We start from the raw sequence: 19340 nt of genomic DNA on the forward strand, positions 1-19340 counted from the left end.
CGAGGCATGTCACGGCCCCAGTCCCGAAGCCTGTCACTGCCCCAGTCCCGAAGCCTTACACGGCCCTAGTCCCGAAGCCTGACACGGCCCTAGTCCCGAAGCCTGACACGGCCCTAGTCCCGAAGCCTGACACGGCCCTAGTCCCGAAGCCTGACATGGCCCCATTCCCGAAGCCTGTCACGGCCCCAGTCCCGAAGCCCAACACGGCCCCATTCCCGAGGCCTGTCACGGCCCCAGCCTCGAAGCCCGCCACGGCCAACGAGCCAGCGCCCATGCCCGCCACGGCCAACGAGCCAGCGCCCATGCCCGCCACGGCCAACGAGCCAGCGCCCATGCCCGCCATGGCCAACGAGCCAGCGCCCATGCCCGCCACGGCCAACGAGCCAGCGCCCATGTCTGCCACGGTCAGCGAGCCAGCGCCTGTAGCCTCGACCGCCCCAGAGCCAGCGCCTGTAGCCTCGACCGTCCCCATGGCCACATCCCCTGTTGGCCGAAGACATCAGAGAAGGAAGAGGGCCCCTTCTCCCCAGTCTCGTCTTGTGCTCAAGACTGCAGAGGTTCCCTCAGAGTCTTCCACGGCTCTGCCGGGCTCTGCTCTGCCCCCCGAGTCTTCCACGACTCTGCCGGGCTCTACTCCGCCCTCAGAGTCTTCCACGACTCAGCCGACCTCTGCTCCGCCCTCAGAGTCTTCCACGGCTCTGCCAGCCTCAGCTCTACCCCTCGAGCCTCCCAGAGCTCCGCCTCTCAAGCCTCTCAGGGCTTCTCCTCCCGAGTCTTTCAAGGCTCCTCCTCCCAAGCCTCCCAGAGCTCTACCTCCCAAGCCCCCCAGGGTTCTGCCTTTCAAGTCTCTCGAGCCTCCCAGAGCTCTACCCCTCGAGCCTCCCAGAGCTCCGCCTCTCAAGCCTCCCAGGACTTCTCCTCTCGAGTCTTTCAGGGCTTCCCCTCTCAAGTCTTTCAGGGCTCCTCCTCCTCTCAAGCCTCTCAGGGCTCCCCGTCTCGAGTCTTTCAGGGCTCCTCCTCCCCTCGAGCCTCTCAGGGCTCCACCCCCCAAGCCTCTCGAGCCTTCCAGGACTCTGCCACTAGAGCCTCCTACGGCTCCGCCTCTCGGGCCTCCTACGGCTCCCCCTCCAGAGCCTCCCATGGCTCCACCTCCCGAGCCTCTCACGGCTCTGCTCCCAAAGACTCCAGAGCTTTCTATGGCTCCGCCTCTCGAGCCTCCTACGGCTCCACCTCTCGGGCCTCCTACGGCTCTACCCCCCGAGACTACAGAGCCTGCCAGGTCGTCGCCTCGGGGACCTCCCATGGCGCCACCTCCCTTGGCTCCACCTCCAGAGCCTTCCAGGCCTACCTCGCTAGAGCCTCCCACGGCGCCACTGTCATTGGCTCCACCTCCTGAGCCTTCCAGGCCTTCGCCCCTAAAGCCTCCTTCGGCTCCACCTCCAGAGCCTTCCAGGCCTCCACCTCCAGAGCCTTCCAGACCTACCCCCTAAAGCCTCCCTTGGCTCCACCTCCAGAGCCTTCCAGGCCTTCGCTCCTAAAGCCTCCTTCGGCTCCACCTCCAGAGCCTTCCAGGCCTTAGCCCCTAAAGCCTCCTTCGGCTCCACCTCCAGAGCCTTCCAGAACCCCACCTCCAGAGCCGCCTACAGTGCCACCTCTGACGGCACCGCCTGTCACGGCTCAGCCCGGACTTCCTGACCCCCTTCCTGTCCTGTGGCCTCTTCCCTGGCCTCCGGACCCTATTCCTGTCCGGTGGTCACCTTCCAGACCCCCGGACCCAGTCCCTGTCCTCCAGTCGCCTTCCAGACCCCCTGACCCAGTCTCTGCCCTTTGGATGCCCCCTAGATCTCCCGACCACCCGCCTGTCCGCTATGTTCCCCCTGACCTTGCCTTGAAACTGCCCATTGACCCCATGGACTGTCTCATTTCCCTCTGTGCCCCTTGGACTGCCCTTAATTTTGTTTGTGTGTTTTGTGGGTTGTCTGTTCAGGGTTGTTTTTTGTTTGTTGGGATCGTCCAGCACCACTTCCCAGAGGTCGCGCTCCTCGCAACCGAGCGCGGCCGTCAGGAGCCGTCTGTTATAGAGGGGGGAGTACTGTCACAAACCCCGCTCCCTCGCTCTGCCCCCTCCAGCTTCCACGCTCGTTCCGCCCCCTCGATCTCGCACGCTCGTTTTGCTCCCTCGAGCTTCCACGCTCGTTTTGCTCCTACGAGCTCTCCTACTCGTACACTATCTCCCCCCTCGGGCTCACATGCCCGCTCCCAATCGCCAGAACATTATATACACCTGCACTCGTCTCAATCACCACATCATTGTTTACACCTGCACTCGCCTCGATAAATACCACAGCATATTCGTCTCACTCCTGTGGGTTATTGTGTTTAGTTTCCCTTGTCTTTGCCCCCGCTAGTCTCGTCTAGTTCTGACCCCCCCTGTGATTAAGTACCCCCTTAGCTTGCCAGCTCTCTTGTTCCCCTACTCCCCGGTTAGTTTACCCGCAACTCGATTCTGATTACCCCGGCTTTGACCCTCGCTTCCCTCTACCACTCTCATTGGATTTGCCCCTTGTTTATATCTTTGATTCCCGGCTTTTGACCCTACGCTACCCTGACCATTCTCCCTCTGGATTTTCCGTGCTGTACTTTTGTTTGCCTGCAAATAAACGCAGTTTTGACATACATTGTGACTGTCTCATCTTGTGTGTGTGTGTGTGTGCGGGTTACAGAATAACCAACCTCACCATAGACAGTCACAATGAGCCACGCTGAGGATTCGCGCAGCTCACTAGAGCGGAGATGCACGTCACATTCGGCGCGAGGAGCTACAGTTTGGAGGCAGGACCAAGCTCGCGCCCAGGGGCAGCAGGTATGTTCTTTGTCTGATTTATGTCACCCTGTTTCACCTGTGTCTGCCCCTGAGCCCGTTTATGCCTCCAGTGCATTTCTGGCGCCGTGAGCCTTCAACCCCTGAGAGGTTTGACGGCTCTTCGGCGCTTGCCAAGAGTTTTTCGTGCAAGGCAGCGGTGGTGTAACGCATAACCCCGTCCTTGACATTATGGAGCCAGCGGCCCGACTCTTGGTTTTACGCCAGGAGCCAACCCTTGGAGGCTTATATTATGGATTTTTGTGCCCTGGCCAACCAGGTGAATTTTCATGAGGTGGCTCTGAAAGACATTTTTCAATTTGGACTGAATGAGCCAGCCTCATCATTCATGCCTGGTGGTCGCTGCTCTCTCAACCTGGCTCAGTTTATTGACCTCACCCTACTGTACGCTGGTTCCTCGTTTACTGTGGGGAGGCAGAAACTGAACCAGCGTTCCATACCATGGCCCCCGTCTCGAAGCCTACCACGGCCCCCGTCTTGAAGCCTACCACGGCCCCCGTCTCAAAGCCTACCACGCCCCCGTCTCGAAGCCTTACACGGCCCTAGTCCCGAAGCCTTACACGCCCTAGTCCCGAAGCCTTACACGGCCCTAGCCCCGAAGCCTGACACGGCCCTAGCCCCGAGCCTTACACGCCCCAGTCCCGAAGCCTGACACGGCCCTAGTCCCAAAGCCTTACACGGCCCTAGTCCCGAAGCCTGACACGGCCCCAGTCCCGAGGCATGTCACGGCCCCAGTCCCGAAGCCTGTCACTGCCCCAGTCCCGAAGCCTTACACGGCCCTAGTCCCGAAGCCTGACACGGCCCTAGTCCCGAAGCCTGACACGCCCTAGTCCCGAAGCCTGACACGGCCCTAGTCCCGAGCCTGACATGGCCCCATTCCCGAAGCCTGTCACGGCCCCAGTCCCGAAGCCCAACACGGCCCCATTCCCGAGGCCTGTCACGGCCCCAGCCTCGAAGCCCGCCACGGCCAGCGAGCCAGCGCCCATGCCCGCCACGGCCAACGAGCCAGCGCCCATGCCCGCCCACGACCAGCGAGCCAGCGCCCATGCCCGCCATGGCCAGCGAGCCAGCGCCCATGCCCGCCACGGCCAACGAGCCAGCGCCCATGTCTGCCACGGTCAGCGAGCCAGCGCCTGTAGCCTCGACCGCCCCAGAGCCAGCGCCTGTAGCCTCGACCGTCCCCATGGCCACATCCCCTGTTGGCCGAAGACATCAGAGAAGGAAGAGGGCCCCTTCTCCCCAGTCTCGTCTTGTGCTCAAGACTGCAGAGGTTCCCTCAGAGTCTTCCACGGCTCTGCCGGGCTCTGCTCTGCCCCCGAGTCTTCCACGACTCTGCCGGGCTCTACTCCGCCCTCAGAGTCTTCCACGACTCAGCCGACCTCTGCTCCGCCCTCAGAGTCTTCCACGGCTCTGCCAGCCTCAGCTCTACCCCTCGAGCCTCCCAGAGCTCCGCCTCTCAAGCCTCTCAGGGCTTCTCCTCCCGAGTCTTTCAAGGCTCCTCCTCCCAAGCCTCCCAGAGCTCTACCTCCCAAGCCCCCAGGGTTCTGCCTTTCAAGTCTCTCGAGCCTCCCAGAGCTCTACCCCTCGAGCCTCCCAGAGCTCCGCCTCTCAAGCCTCCCAGGACTTCTCCTCTCGAGTCTTTCAGGGCTTCCCCTCTCAAGTCTTTCAGGGCTCCTCCTCCTCTCAAGCCTCTCAGGGCTCCCCGTCTCGAGTCTTTCAGGGCTCCTCCTCCCCTCGAGCCTCTCAGGGCTCCACCCCCCAAGCCTCTCGAGCCTTCCAGGACTCTGCCACTAGAGCCTCCTACGGCTCCGCCTCTCGGGCCTCCTACGGCTCCCCCTCCAGAGCCTCCCATGGCTCCACCTCCCGAGCCTCTCACGGCTCTGCTCCCAAAGACTCCAGAGCTTTCTATGGCTCCGCCTCTCGAGCCTCCTACGGCTCCACCTCTCGGGCCTCCTACGGCTCTACCCCCCGAGACTACAGAGCCTGCCAGGTCGTCGCCTCGGGGACCTCCCACGGCGCCACCTCCCTTGGCTCCACCTCCAGAGCCTTCCAGGCCTACCTCGCTAGAGCCTCCCACGGCGCCACTGTCATTGGCTCCACCTCCTGAGCCTTCCAGGCCTTCGCCCCTAAAGCCTCCTTCGGCTCCACCTCCAGAGCCTTCCAGAACCCCACCTCCAGAGCCGCCTACAGTGCCACCTCTGACGGCACCGCCTGTCACGGCTCAGCCCGGACTTCCTGACCCCCTTCCTGTCCTGTGGCCTCTTCCCTGGCCTCCGGACCCTATTCCTGTCCGGTGGTCACCTTCCAGACCCCCCGGACCCAGTCCCTGTCCTCCAGTCGCCTTCCAGACCCCCTGACCCAGTCTCTGCCCTTTGGATGCCCCCTAGATCTCCCGACCACCCGCCTGTCCGCTATGTTCCCCCTGACCTTGCCTTGAAACTGCCCATTGACCCCATGGACTGTCTCATTTCCCTCTGTGCCCCTTGGACTGCCCTTAATTTTGTTTGTGTGTTTTGTGGGTTGTCTGTTCAGGGTTGTTTTTTGTTTGTTGGGATCGTCCAGCACCACTTCCCAGAGGTCGCTCCTCGCAACCGAAGCGGCCGTCAGGAGCCAGTCTGTTATAGAGGGGAGTACTGTCACAAACCCCGCTCCTCGCTCTGCCCCTCCAGCTTCCACGCTCGTTCGCCCCTCGATCTCGAGCGCTGCTTTTGCTCCCTCGAGCTTCCACGCTCGTTTTGCTCCTACTGAGCTCTCCTACTGTACACTATCTCCCCTCGGGCTCACATGCCCGCTCCCAATCGCCAGAACATTATATACACCTGCACTCGCCTCAATCACCACATCATTGTTTACACCTGCACTCGCCTCGATAAATACCACAGCATATTCGTCTCACTCCTGTGGGTTATTGTGTTTAGTTTCCCTTGTCTTTGCCCCCGCTAGTCTCGTCTAGTTCTGACCCCCCTGTGATTAAGTACCCCCTTAGCTTGCCAGCTCTCTTGTTCCCCTGCTCCCCGGTTAGTTTACCCGCAACTCGATTCTGATTACCCCGGCTTTGACCCTCGCTTCCCTCTACCACTCTCATTGGATTTGCCCCCTTGTTTATATCTTTGATTCCCCAGCTTTTGACCCTACGCTACCCTGACCATTCTCCCTCTGGATTTTCCGTGCTGTACTTTTGTTTGCCTGCAAATAAACGCAGTTTTGACATACATTGTGACTGTCTCATCTTGTGTGTGTGTGTGTGCGGGTTACAGAAAGTAGGAGCAGCCAAAGGTTTATTGTGGAATGTAATATGTTTCGAAAACATAATGAACTGTTCCTGTAACAGATGGAAATAAAATCTAAGGGTGGGTAATACATCTTGCAGATGAGTAGCCTATTCAAAATTTTTAAGAATCATATCATACTAAAAGGAGTCAGTTGAGGTGGTTTGGGCATCTGGTAAGGATGCCCCCTGGCCGCCTCCCTAGGGAGGTGTTTCAGGCACGTCCAGCTGGGAGGAGGCCTCGGGAAGACCCAGGATTAGGTGGAGAGATTACATCTCCAAACTGGCCTGGGAACGCCTCGGGGTCCCCCAGTCAGAGCTGGTTAATGTGGCTCGGGATAGGGAAGTTTGGGGCCCCCTGCTGGAGCAGCTGCCCCCGCGACCCGACTTCGGATAAGCGGTTGAAGATGGATGGATATCAAACTAATGCATAGCCTTCCCAACGGTATATAAATATATTAACAAATCTTTAGTGTGGCGGAGGAACTGGGTGCAAATTTATGGAGTGAACCTGGGGCGGAGTTTCTTTCACCAGTGACTAAGGAGCAAGCGTGAAAAGAGAAACAGAAAACCTGGAATGGAGTTAGAGTGAAGTGATTACAGAAGGCTTTGAGCATGGACGGGAATTTGCTGTTGCTCCGTTCACTTACTCTGTGTGTATGCACATGTGTGTTGCTTCATCTGACTTACGTAGTAAATATTCTGCTGCATCTTGTTCATAATCTGCATCCTCCGGAAAGTGGTCAATCTTCTTACAAACACCTCGAAATGTTCCTGCAGTCATGAAGAAGAGAGATAGAGAGAGAGCAAACACCATTAGTCTATATTTTTGTGTGCATGTGTTGGACAGCAGAGTGTGTATAAATACATGTATTACATGAGTCCATTTTTGCGTGTAAGTATGAAAATATGAGTGTCTTGGTGTGTTTATTTAGCTGTGTTTTCTTATGCAGTAATCAGGTCAATGAGCACAGCCCTGGTAAGCCTCTTGCTATGTACATGCGTGTTTAAGTGTGTGTGAGTGTGTGTAAGTATGAATGCCATCTTGTGCATTCACTGACAATCCCTGTTCACTCTGTGTGCACTTCAAGATGACAAATGAACAAAAATAACACTATTGCCCTTGGGCGTAACATGTGACCGGCTAATAAAGAGGTTTATAGTGCCAAATACATGCGCCCTACGTAGGGAGAAACCATTCTGATACATTATCTGCAGCATTAAAGGAGGGCTACACAGCTCACAGTGTTTGAAATGTGTTTATTTTGAGCAATTCTAATTAAAAAACATCTCTGTAACTAATGTATCAAACAAAAAAGCCCCAAAGAGGAGATTTGAAACTGCTGGACACACATGACTCAGTAATCTACAGTTAAAATGGATGAATTACAAGATAAATAAAATATCCAATTTTGGGACCAAATTAAATATTTAAAGGCAAAGCATGTAATTCCTGCAGCACTAGCATAAACAAATGTAAAAACAATGCAAAATTAATGCATTATTTTTTAATGCCAAAAATCCACAGTGTTTATATGTCAATAGTCTATATTTACAGTCTATATTTATATTTATACAGTGTCAATAACCATTAAATTAAAAACATTTTTTAAAGTCTAGTTTGTATCCTTCATTAAAACTTTTGTTGAGATGTTTGCTGTTTTAGGCTTTTCTTTTTGAAAATGGATAGATGGACAGACGCTGCTGTGCTGGATCTGGTGAGTAATCATGCCGAAGATAAAAATGCAGCCTGAGTTTGAAATGTCGAACAGAAACGAGGTGTAAAATTTATTGGATTGCCTCATGAAGTTAGGCTTTGATGACATTGATCTATGTAGATTGAAGTAAAGAAGATGAAAGAGAATAAAGCACAATAAAATAATTTAAGATCCATTATTGTCATGTATATAGTTTGCTTGTTCTGCTGTTTAGTGCTTTAAATTCTTTTCAGTGGATTTTTGCACTGCTTACCTCGTTTGCAGTTATTTGCATCTTTTAAAGGCTTCACTGTTTGTATTATGCACTAATAAAGATGTATTTATTTTACCTCAAGGCTATATAGTTGAAATCAGTTTTGGAAAACTCTACACAATAGTTTCAAGTGGCATTGTTTATTGGAAGCACACATATGATCGTGCAAAGGAATGAAAATAAAAAAATAACTAAATAAAATAAAAAGATAAAGCCATATTGTTTTCCATCTCTTACAAATCCGAGTGTATCTTGTCTATGATTTCCAAACAAAAAAAGAACAAAATCAACACAAAATCTTTCAAGGAGTCATTCATTGTTTACGTTTTGAAGTGAGTCAGATCAGTTGTTGTTGCATCATTCAGACATCGCTGCCACAATAGCGTCACATGCTTATGTCAAAGCTTATTTAAATAATGTTCCTGCTTTCGTGTCCCTAGTGGAAGAATTATACAAACTGATTATAGTTCAGTTACTAGTTCCACAAATGTGTGTGAAAATGCCTTTTTCGCAAATGTTTATTTAGTGCAACAAAATCAATGAAAACAAGTTGGCCAGAAAATGTGCAACAGTGAATAAATCAGGTAGCTACAGAAATGGAGGAAAAATAAATAATGTATAAATAAATATTTTATATAGGGCCTATAAATGAAACTCTCTCTCTCATATATAGAATCATAAAAAATTATGAATATATTTATAGTGTGAATGCATAACTCAAGAGCTTATAAATAGGATAGTTTGGTTATTTTGCAGAATATAATTTATTTGCATTTTTTTTGTCTTTATGTTGGCAGTGTCTGCACTCCTTCCCCAGATTATTCTTGACAAAACGTGACAAGCCATATGCTTTAACAAGCACAGTTTCTACCTTCTGTTAAACAAAATAAGCCTTAAAGACGCCAAAAAGTCATATTTTTCAAAACCTTTTTTTCTGCATTTCTGTCAGGAGTGAGCATTTTTCAGCAAATGTGTGCAATCTGTGTCTAATAATACTGTGATAAGAAGAGGTAATCAAGTTCCCAGTGTGATAATTACTGTGTACTGCTAATAGCTTTACTGTTTTTCAATTTTATATACACAGATGTTATTTTAGCTATTGTAACCAAGTTATTTGTCATTTGGTGATTATTCAGAGTTCATCTTATTCTTAATATGCTGTTTCTGGTTATCACCGTCATTTTGATTTGTATGTTAAATGATTAGGTTCATGTGCGTTGATTAGTTGTGGGAAGATTGGATCATTTTATTGACTTGGATCTTTGAATCTCGTTCAGTAAAATAAACAAATCTTTATTCAAGTAATTTCGTTCATTTATCATGTGAGAGCCATTTATGCAATGAGTCTACAGGAAACAGAAGTTATTACCTCACCTCCCAAATGGGTCTTCAAATTAGTCTTTTGTTCATTTGTCATGTGACCGCTATTAAGCTCAGCATAGAAATCTAATTATTTGTTCACGAGTGACCATTACTTTTGTTAATTTGTCTCTTTACAGCTTATAGTACAGTGTGTTGCAGTTGTTTGGATCATGATCAATTCAGTACATGTCAGTGTGACAATAAATTACATTTTTTAAATCATACAGTGGTCATGATGAATTATTTCAATGTATTTAATGCAGGAAGTGTTTACAAAATAGTTCCTGCCAAGTGTAAAATGAAAGTAAATAGTGTTAGATGACTATCAGTAAATTCAAAGGGAAATTATGTAAGGCATACTTGATTTGGGTCTACAGTTCACACCAAGGACATAAGAAGGACATAAATCATACAACAATAGGATGCATCATGAAGGAAAAATTAAATGACAGTTTATTCAAAATCAGTTCAATATTCAAGTAAATAATATGTAGTTTCCTCATAGCTTTTACGGTCTATGATGTTTTCTGAAGAGAAGATAAAAGTTGTACATCGATTAGAAACAAGGGCTAAAATAAAACTAAAAGCCTGTATGTAAGGAAAGTTGGGAGTAGAACTAATTCATGTTTCCAATACAAAGCCTATGCATCTGTCACGTGTCAAAAGAACGAAAGACACATACCCAAAGACCCAGTCGTGAAGTGAACTAATCATTTCTGCTACCTGTAGAGAGCCTATTCAGCTGTCAATTGTCAAATGAACAAAACAAAAACTATACATTTTGCATGTGCGCGGCCACAACAAAATGAACATATCACCCTCTGTGAGTACTCTGTCTTTCCAAATAATATAAAAGATTAATTCAAAATGAATGAATTGTTCATGACCAACCTATCAATTGTGTTAATCCCACTGGTTGCATGAGTAATGAAATAGTTAGAGCCTTCAGGAATTTCCTAATAAAAGTTGCTAATGTTTCTGAGTAGTACTATGAAGGTTCATGATCTACGCAATTGTTTGCGGGGCCCCCCCCAAGCACGTTGGCGCCCTAGGCAGTCACTTATATCGCCTAAAGGACATGCTGGCCCTGTGCATATCTGTGCAGTGGTTTTAGCCACTTTGTGTGAGAAAGAGACTGAGCGGTTTTGTGTGTTACACGGTGAGGCCTCTGCATGATTCAAGGCACTCAGGCTCCTTCAGATATCTCCTTTGGCTCTCCCACCATCACTGCTTCACTGTGTCTAAAGGTGAACATACAGACTGGTCATTTACAGCCATTCAGCTCTATTCACTCACTCACACAAACATACACAAACACTGCCTGCTCATAACAGAGACATGGAGGGAGATCAGAGAATGAGTAGGCGATGAAGGCTCTAAGAGCGGGATGGTTATTGTCATGGTGACTGTGACTGCTGTTACGTATTTATGCCTTGAGTGGGAAGGGCTTTAACATGATGTGAGTCCTCAGATATAAATTGATTTGAATTTTGAAGAGATTAAACATTTCAGTATAAAACACTCCACTGAATGATGACTTCACTTGAAGGTTACAAAGTACACTGATAAAGAATTTTGAAATGTAGCTTTGGGTTTTTATGGGACTTAATGTACAAACAGTATGAGTAATTTTACATCATGGTAACGGTATATATTATGATATGTGGTTATTTTACTGTGAATTGTAATCCAGTGATTTGTATACTTTGCAAATTAAAGATACTTGGAAATATTTAGAACTATATGGCCAATTTAACAGCTGCTTCACATTATGTAACAAGAAAAACTAGGGTGAATCTGGGACATGCTGTATTCTGCCCTGAAATCAAAAGAAAAAAGAAGTCAATAAATTAGTAAAAAATATTAATTATATAATATATTATATATATTTGATAATATATTTATAAAAATATAATTTATGTAATTATACAATTTGTAATTATTTAAATAATACATTATATTTTGCTTAAATATTTTAGGAAATTTTTCTTTTATTTTTTGACCCTTTGCTAAGCTCCACCCCCCTTGTTTACTGTTGCTGGCTCTGACAAGCTTTGCAGAACTTCCCATAGGAATGAATGGGAGATTGCTGTGAGTGGTGCATTTTTTGGCAAAATATTCTCAAAAACGGAACTGATAATATTCTTTTGTAGGATGGAATGAAGAGTTACATTGTAAAGCATATTTATCTGACATGTTTTTGTAAAATAAATTGTTAAATTACACAGTAATTTGATTCAAAACTGTGGAGTATATGAATCAAATTTGATTCACATACCTGCTTCAGCAAATACCAGATTCTGCAGGCTCTATTTTAAGAGCGCTATAGCGCTAAGAGCAGCACTATGCTGTAAGTTATACACACAAGTCAATGGGCATGGCCATGAAGTTTTGGTATTTTATATGAAGTTTCTTGCAAGCATGTACCAAGTCTAGGTGCAAGTGGGTTTGGCGAAATTGCATGCACAAAGCGATAATGGGCTGGGCCAAGTGCAATTTTATTCTGAGTTTCTTTTTCTGGTACCATCTGCATCCTATTATTTAGTCCATTCCCTGTCAAGCTCTAGTGATATAAACAAAGATAGCTTATTCATAAGAAGTTGGTTGTGTTAATGTACCATATGCAATTAATTAAAAGAAAATAAATATGGACTTATGTTCAGGCATATTTCTATGACAGTGACATGTTCCTGACTCCCACACTGAAAAATTTGGTTCTTGAAAGATTTTGGATTTACACTATAAATTATAGAGAATGCACTGTAGGTATTATTAATCATTTTCATCTACTGACACATAAATCATGGCTAGTAACCTATTAAAATGTATTGTATCGGAACACACAACCAAACAATATGATTTTGAAAAAATGCATAATTTTATTAAAACACAAAATTCAAATTACACTTCAAATGAAAAAAAAAAATGTAATCAAAACAACAAAGTGGACAAAAAAAAAGAAAAAAGAAAAAAATAATACATCTAAAACTTTTCTCCAACTTCTTCCTCCACCACCTTTTGCAGTGACTTAAAAATTACACCACAACAACAGGTGGAAAAATACCAATATCAATTACATCATAAATAGAATTGTAAAAATAAATATAATAAAAATATACCATGACCTAAAGATAGTTGAACACAAATCTCATAAATAATTGTTTTCATTAAACAGCTACAACAGTGATCGTCATGGATATAATTTGTGGTTCCAATATCTTTTCAGAGTTTGGACAGGAACATTATTACCACCTGCTGGTAGAATCTCCAAACTGTAAATGCAGGAACTGAATTTGGACGTTGATCTGAGATAAGGCATGCTTTTTAAATGTTTGAGTGCAATGACGTATTTCCCAGGGAAATAGCAAATTGTGCTTTTCGCCTCTTCATTAACATACAATATACCCACAGTTTGCGGCGCACATACATCCACTGATAGTACAAACACTCCCACCCATGCCCACTTGCGCTGGCATGAAAATTGCACTTGCACATTTGATCCCTGTGTTTATCCTCTCTAAGTACCTCATGCCATTACAACAAGTGACTGTGCAACAACATTTTTTATTTCTTTAAAATCCTGCTTAAAACTTCTCAAAAACATATTACTCCCATAGACTCTCATTAGAAAGAAGCAAAGGCTTGTCAGGGAAATGGCAGACTACAACAGTGGCTAATATAGGATTGGTCAGAAACGCTTTTAAGGTTGGTGAAGACTAATTGCATATTTCCCACAAATTTTCAACAGTCAACTGCAATGCAAAAAAAAACTAATTCTCGATCTCATTACTGTAATGTGGGAAAACAATTACGATATTTGAACTGTCTTGTTTTAAATGCTGTGTGCTTCAGAGGTGGCATTTGTTGGCCGCATATGTCTCGTTTCAGAAAAGCAAGTAGAATACTCTGAATGCAACCTTCGAATGCGATAAAAGGAAATAAAATAAGAAAATAAATTATTATAAATTAAAAAAAGGACAGCCACAAAATCCATATTCGTTTCCCTCTACATCATTATAACTCTCATAAAGTTTACCTCAGAGGTTCCCTTCTCAGGCAGAGCACTTGTGCAGGTTGAGAGCGATGTGTGCTGTCATAGCAACAATGATACATTCTGTTTCCGTTTGTCCAAGAAGGCCATATCGTTTAAACAAAGCTAATTCTAATTTGAGGATGCTATGAGACACAACCATTATAAAAAATTTAGAGCACATTTGTAATGTACTAATGCAAGTAGGTTGTACATTAAATATATTTGGATTTTAAAACAAAACCACAGTGTCTAGACAGAAGGGCTTTCATTACTACAATACAGTAATGAAACAGTATTATGTAATAGTAATAATGTCACTAAACACAACATCATAACTGTCCTAAAAATAGGCTTAATTGAATGTATGCAAAATTGTATTATTATTATTGTCTTTGAGATGAAATATGAGATTTACTCACCAACACTATAAAACAGATAGTTTAGATTCTAAATTCTGATTTGATGAGCAATTTTTTAAATAGGCTTGCAATATACATTCTCTAAACACCTAGTGTCTAACACTCCACGGCTCTAGAAATGTCACCTAAAAGTTGTCATCTCGTCTCATATTTCCATAAATCATACATCCACTGCCTGTTTCCTGTCTACATTTATCTTTCTACTGTAGTGTGACATAAAACCAGGTCTTTCCACCCTCACATGAGCCAGGATGGATTAAACTAGCTAAAAGCATCATAAGATCTAGCAGCAGCTTTTACCTACAATCAATCAGATTTAGAGCCTAGCTCTTTGTCTCCAATTACATAACATATACCTACAGAATGAGTGTATTTGTCACAACTTCAGCTGCAGACCTGTCAGAGACCTTCACCGAGGAAGGGTGAATGCATTAGCGGGAAAGTATTTCATTAGCTTTTATCTCTGTGTTTACTATCATTACAAACAGCCTCTGAATAAATAAAACCAACACTGATGCTATTAGCTGACAGGATCGCCTAGAAAAACACCTGCAAGGAATACTTTGAATTGGAATTAAAAGTCCTAATTCAGTTTCTATGGTGACCAATGATTCAAAATAATCTGATAAGGAAAGTGGAACACTTTTTCCCTGAAAATAACACAAAATGTGTTTTCAATAAAAAAGGCAAGAGCTTTTTCTCAATGTTGTTGTATGTAGGTGAAGAGATTTGTCTCTATCACCACTTTCTGGTCTCATTGACCCTTTTGTCTCAGGACCCTCCTCGAACAATTAGTCACATCTGTGACTGTGTTTTACACTTGAAGCTATTGGAGTGCTCAGGCTCGCATATCAATACAGACATTGAGAGAGAAAGAGAGAGAAGTAAATAGTTTACAGTCAATATTGAGGTAGAATCACCAGGGACATGTTTTCAATTAAAGGCTGCCTTTGTGTGGATTAGAAAACAACTCATCTGGTTGTGTTGATTTGAGCCCATGGGTGAATGGAGTGAGTCCTGCAGGCTAGGGGTCTGTTGCCACACTGACATACCTCGCGCTTGAATAATTCAACAGAGATCTCCTCAAAGGTGACAGCTTTGTTGGAGGATACCAAAAAGATTAAGAAATGATGGAGACATTTTCCAGCCGCCCCTCCCCTGCCCTCCTCTCAGATTGTGTAGCCAGTGCAGCTCTCTCCGCTATTCAGGGCACAGGCAACAGAAAAAGCAACACTTTCATAAAAGGAGGAGGAGAAAAAAAGCGAGTCTTTCATTGGCTTTTGTACTCCTGTGAGCCTCTGCTCTTCTCCCCTGGCCCTGTGTGGCCAGCAGTGGGTGGCTTCAGGCGCTGTGAAGAGCTCTGTCACTGCAGCTCCTCTGATAGCACACAGCCTGCCTGCCTCTGATTGACACATGGTTAGTCACACTTGAGAGAAATACATGCTCAGCTTAATTTGCCTATGCATTCACCCTCAGCTTAAAGGGAACTTACAGTCAAAGTGTAAAGACTTCATTTATGCTGAACGGAGCGACAGAGCAGAAGTCAGCATTTCCATAAAATTTCCTGTCAAGCAAGATTTCACCCTGTTTCTGGAATATGATGGCCAAATTCATTGACGTCAAAGGGGCAATCTCAGACTTTCCTTTTTAGCTATCTATCTACATTTCTACAAGGATATTGTAAAATAATGCAATTTGCCTATAAGCAGGGATGCACCGATGTAATGGCTGCTGATATTCATTGGCCAATTTTAAACCAATTAAAAATGTATTGACCAAATCAAAACCATCTGCATATCTGTAATAAGCATGAAAACGCTGATATGAAAAAACAATGGTTTATTTATAATTAATTATTAACACACTTTGTAATAATAGCCACAATATCTAGAAGGTTTGGCACTCCTAAGAACATGTCATATTTAATTTTTCTCTTTCTCATTCTCACGTTAATGTGGAAAAACACCATTAATGGACGTGACTGCTGTGAAAGCGGCTCTTACCAATTTGCTTCACCTTGGCCTCTTTAAAAGAAATGTCAATAAAAAGTCATGTGTTCAACAGATTCAATGTTGAATGGAAATAATATATTGTTAGAACAGTGAAAAAGCTTTTGTACCTCTTTTTAAATTTGCTAAGTATTTCTAAGTAAAACAGAGATCTAATGAAAAATAAGGTAAGTTGCAAAATATAAGTATCGTCGGCCTATAGTTTATAGTTAAAATCGGTATCGGTATTGGCCAAAGCATTTCATATCTGTGCATCCCTACTTATGAGACATTATAGATCTGTTCCAAAACCCAGCTAGCTGCCTTTCTGGACAGCAATTTAAAGGGATAGTTTGATGTAAAAATTCTGTTATCATTTGCTCAACTTCATGTTGTTCCAAGCCCGTATGACTTTCTTTCTTCCATGGAACACAAAGGGAGATGTCACCATTTACTTTCCTTGTTTGGGAAAGAGATAAAATAATATTAATTCCAACATAAGAAATAAAGTCATACGGGTTTGGGTAAATCATAACAGAACATGGCTCATGGCATGAAGGGTGTTCCAAAATGTAGACAGCATTATTATATTGGGTCCATCCACACTGTGATTATATTTTTATAATTATTATATTTTAGTTTAGTTTATATATATATATATATATATATATATATATATATATATATATATATATATATATATATATATATATATATAAAATATATACACTCACCTAAAGGATTATTAGGAACACCATACTAATACTGTCGCCTTCAGAACTGCCTTAATTCTACATGGCATTGATTCAACATGGTGCTGAAAGCATTCTTTAGAAATGTTGGCCCATATTGATAGGATAGCATCTTGCAGTTGATGGAGATTTGTGGGATGCACATCCAGGGCACGAAGCTCCCGTTCCACCACATCCCAAAGATGCTCTATTGGGTTGAGATCTGGTGACTGTGGGGGCCATTTTAGTACAGTGAACTCATTGTCATGTTCAAGAAACCAATTTGAAATGATTCGAGCTTTGTGACATGGTGCATTATCCTGCTGGAAGTAGCCATCAGAGGATGGGTACATGGTGGCCATAAAGGGATGGACATGGTCAGAAACAATGCTCAGGTAGGCCGTGGCATTTAAACGATGCCCAATTGGCACTAAGGGGCCTAAAGTGTGCCAAAAAACATCCCCCACACCATTACACCACCACCACCAGCCTGCACAGTGGTAACAAGGCATGATGGATCCATGTTCTCATTCTGTTTACGCCAAATTCTGACTCTACCATCTGAATGTCTCAACAGAAATCGAGACTCATCAGACCAGGCAACATTTTTCCAGTCTTCAACTGTCCAATTTTGGTGAGCTCTTGCAAATTGTAGCCTCTTTTTCCTATTTGCAGTGGAGATGAGTGGTACCCGGTGGGGTCTTCTGCTGTTGTAGCCCATCCGCCTCAAGGTTGTGCGTGTTGTGGCTTCACAAATGCTTTGCTGCATACCTCGGTTGTAACGAGTGGTTATTTCAGGCAAAGTTGCTCTTCTATCAGCTTGAATCAGTCGGCCCATTCTCCTCTGACCTCTAGCATCAACAAGGCATTTTCACCCACAGGACTGCTGCATACTGGATGTTTTTCCCTTTTCACACCATTCTTTGTAAACCCTAGAATAAACCCTAGAAATCCCAGTAACTGAGCAGATTGTGAAATACTCAGACCGGCCCGTCTGGCACCAACAAGCATGCCACGCTCAAAATTGCTTAAATCACCTTTCTTTCCCATTCTGACATTCAGTTTGGAGTTCAGGAGATTGTCTTGACCAGGACCACACCCCTAAATGCATTGAAGCAACTGCCATGTGATTGGTTGTTTAGATAATTGCATTAATGAGAAATTGAACAGGTGTTCCTAATAATCCTTTAGGTGAGTGTATATGTGTTAACATGCGCTACATGGACATCTTTGACTGTTGCACTGTGTCTCACTGCTTTTTCGGTGGCTTTTTAGATGCTGTGTCCAATTTACAAGAACTCTTAAAAAAGCATCTTGAGACACCTCCGTTCTGCTCTATTGGTGCCACTGCATCTACCTTTTTTTAGCACAAGGATGTGTTTGGTGTGAACGGCCCCTAAGATTCAGTAAAGAAGTTCAGTAAAAAATGTATCCTAGATTGCAGATGGGTTGAGAACATTTTATAAATATACTTAGGATTTGATCAATACTTAACAGGTAAAAATTGTTCAATCTAATTAAAATGGGACAATTTTTCATGTGTCATGTATATTCTTAAGCTTTTTAGAGTATTTTAAGAGATTGTCAACATGCTAACATTGCTCTATAAGAATAAATCATCACATATCTTGTGCGAATCAAATGAGCAGTAAAGAATTGATGCCTATATACACACTGAAAAAGTGGAAACCTGCAATTGTTATCCTTTAAGGGTTATTTCTACATTATCTAACCCTTTAAATTAGAAAGGTATTAAGGATGATTCAGTGATGTTAAATAATTATAATATATTCATTTAGATGTTACCATATGAAGCACATTTTTAGGTTATCATTAATGTTTACTGTAAAAAAAAAAAATTGTCAGGTAACCTAAACATGAGCTTCGTGTTGTAACATCTAAATGAACTACCCTTACTCAAATCAAAAGTGCTATTTAATCTGACTAAATGAACCTCACAAAATGGGTTACAACAACGAAAGTCATTTTCATGAGTTAGCAGAGATGGTATTGTTGGGGCTTCTTTCAGGAGCGGGTTGGTTATTAGCAATAATTAATAATGATCAAAGACAATTATTAATGATTAAAATCATTAGAACATTGATTAGAAACAACATTATCTTATTAATCCTTCAAAATCAACAATCATCAAAGATGACTATCAATTATCAAAATCAATAAAATATTAATACGAATTAATATTGCCACAGCACCACCCTGGATTCAGGGACTAATAAACAGACAGTATAGCAGTCTCAATATAGGATTGTTCTTTAGGAATGTCGACGGAGAACATCGACATTCAAAACTGGAACAATGAAGGCTTGAATCTGAGCACTGACATCCCCTATCAGCCGTTGGCACAGGTGCATGCAGAACAATACTAAACACTTCTCTTTAAAGGTGGGGTATGTGATTTGCAAAACGGCTGGCAGATTTTGAAAATACACAACTCATAAGGTCCTACCTTCTCTCCTCCAACGCTGGCCCTGACTCCACCCATTCGAAAAACATGGACGCGCAATCATGCACGAGCGAAAACTCAGATGCGCGAGAGCGAGCCAGGCTAGCATAGGTTGGAGTTTCTGCATGACGTCACCATTTACCTGCTAAGACCGTCAACATGGCACAACATTCAGCGGTAAGTTGCACCAGATATTATTAACATTCAACAGTCACATAAATCA

At 44.3% G+C, this 19340-nt stretch overlaps 1 protein-coding gene across 2 annotated transcripts in view; it reads right to left on the reverse strand.

The window, feature by feature from the left end:
• The window catches only part of LOC127653175 (voltage-dependent calcium channel gamma-3 subunit-like), a 61560-nt gene that overhangs the window by 18485 nt on the left and 23735 nt on the right, over positions 1 to 19340 (reverse strand). For both annotated transcript variants that reach the window (XM_052139751.1, XM_052139750.1), the window contains one exon: positions 6840 to 6923. In XM_052139751.1, coding sequence (XP_051995711.1) covers positions 6840 to 6923 — 84 coding nt within the window. The remainder of the gene's footprint in view (positions 1 to 6839; positions 6924 to 19340) is intronic.

Source organism: Xyrauchen texanus, chromosome 12 (genome assembly GCF_025860055.1).
Source record: "Xyrauchen texanus isolate HMW12.3.18 chromosome 12, RBS_HiC_50CHRs, whole genome shotgun sequence".
Classification (NCBI taxonomy): domain Eukaryota; kingdom Metazoa; phylum Chordata; class Actinopteri; order Cypriniformes; family Catostomidae; genus Xyrauchen; species Xyrauchen texanus.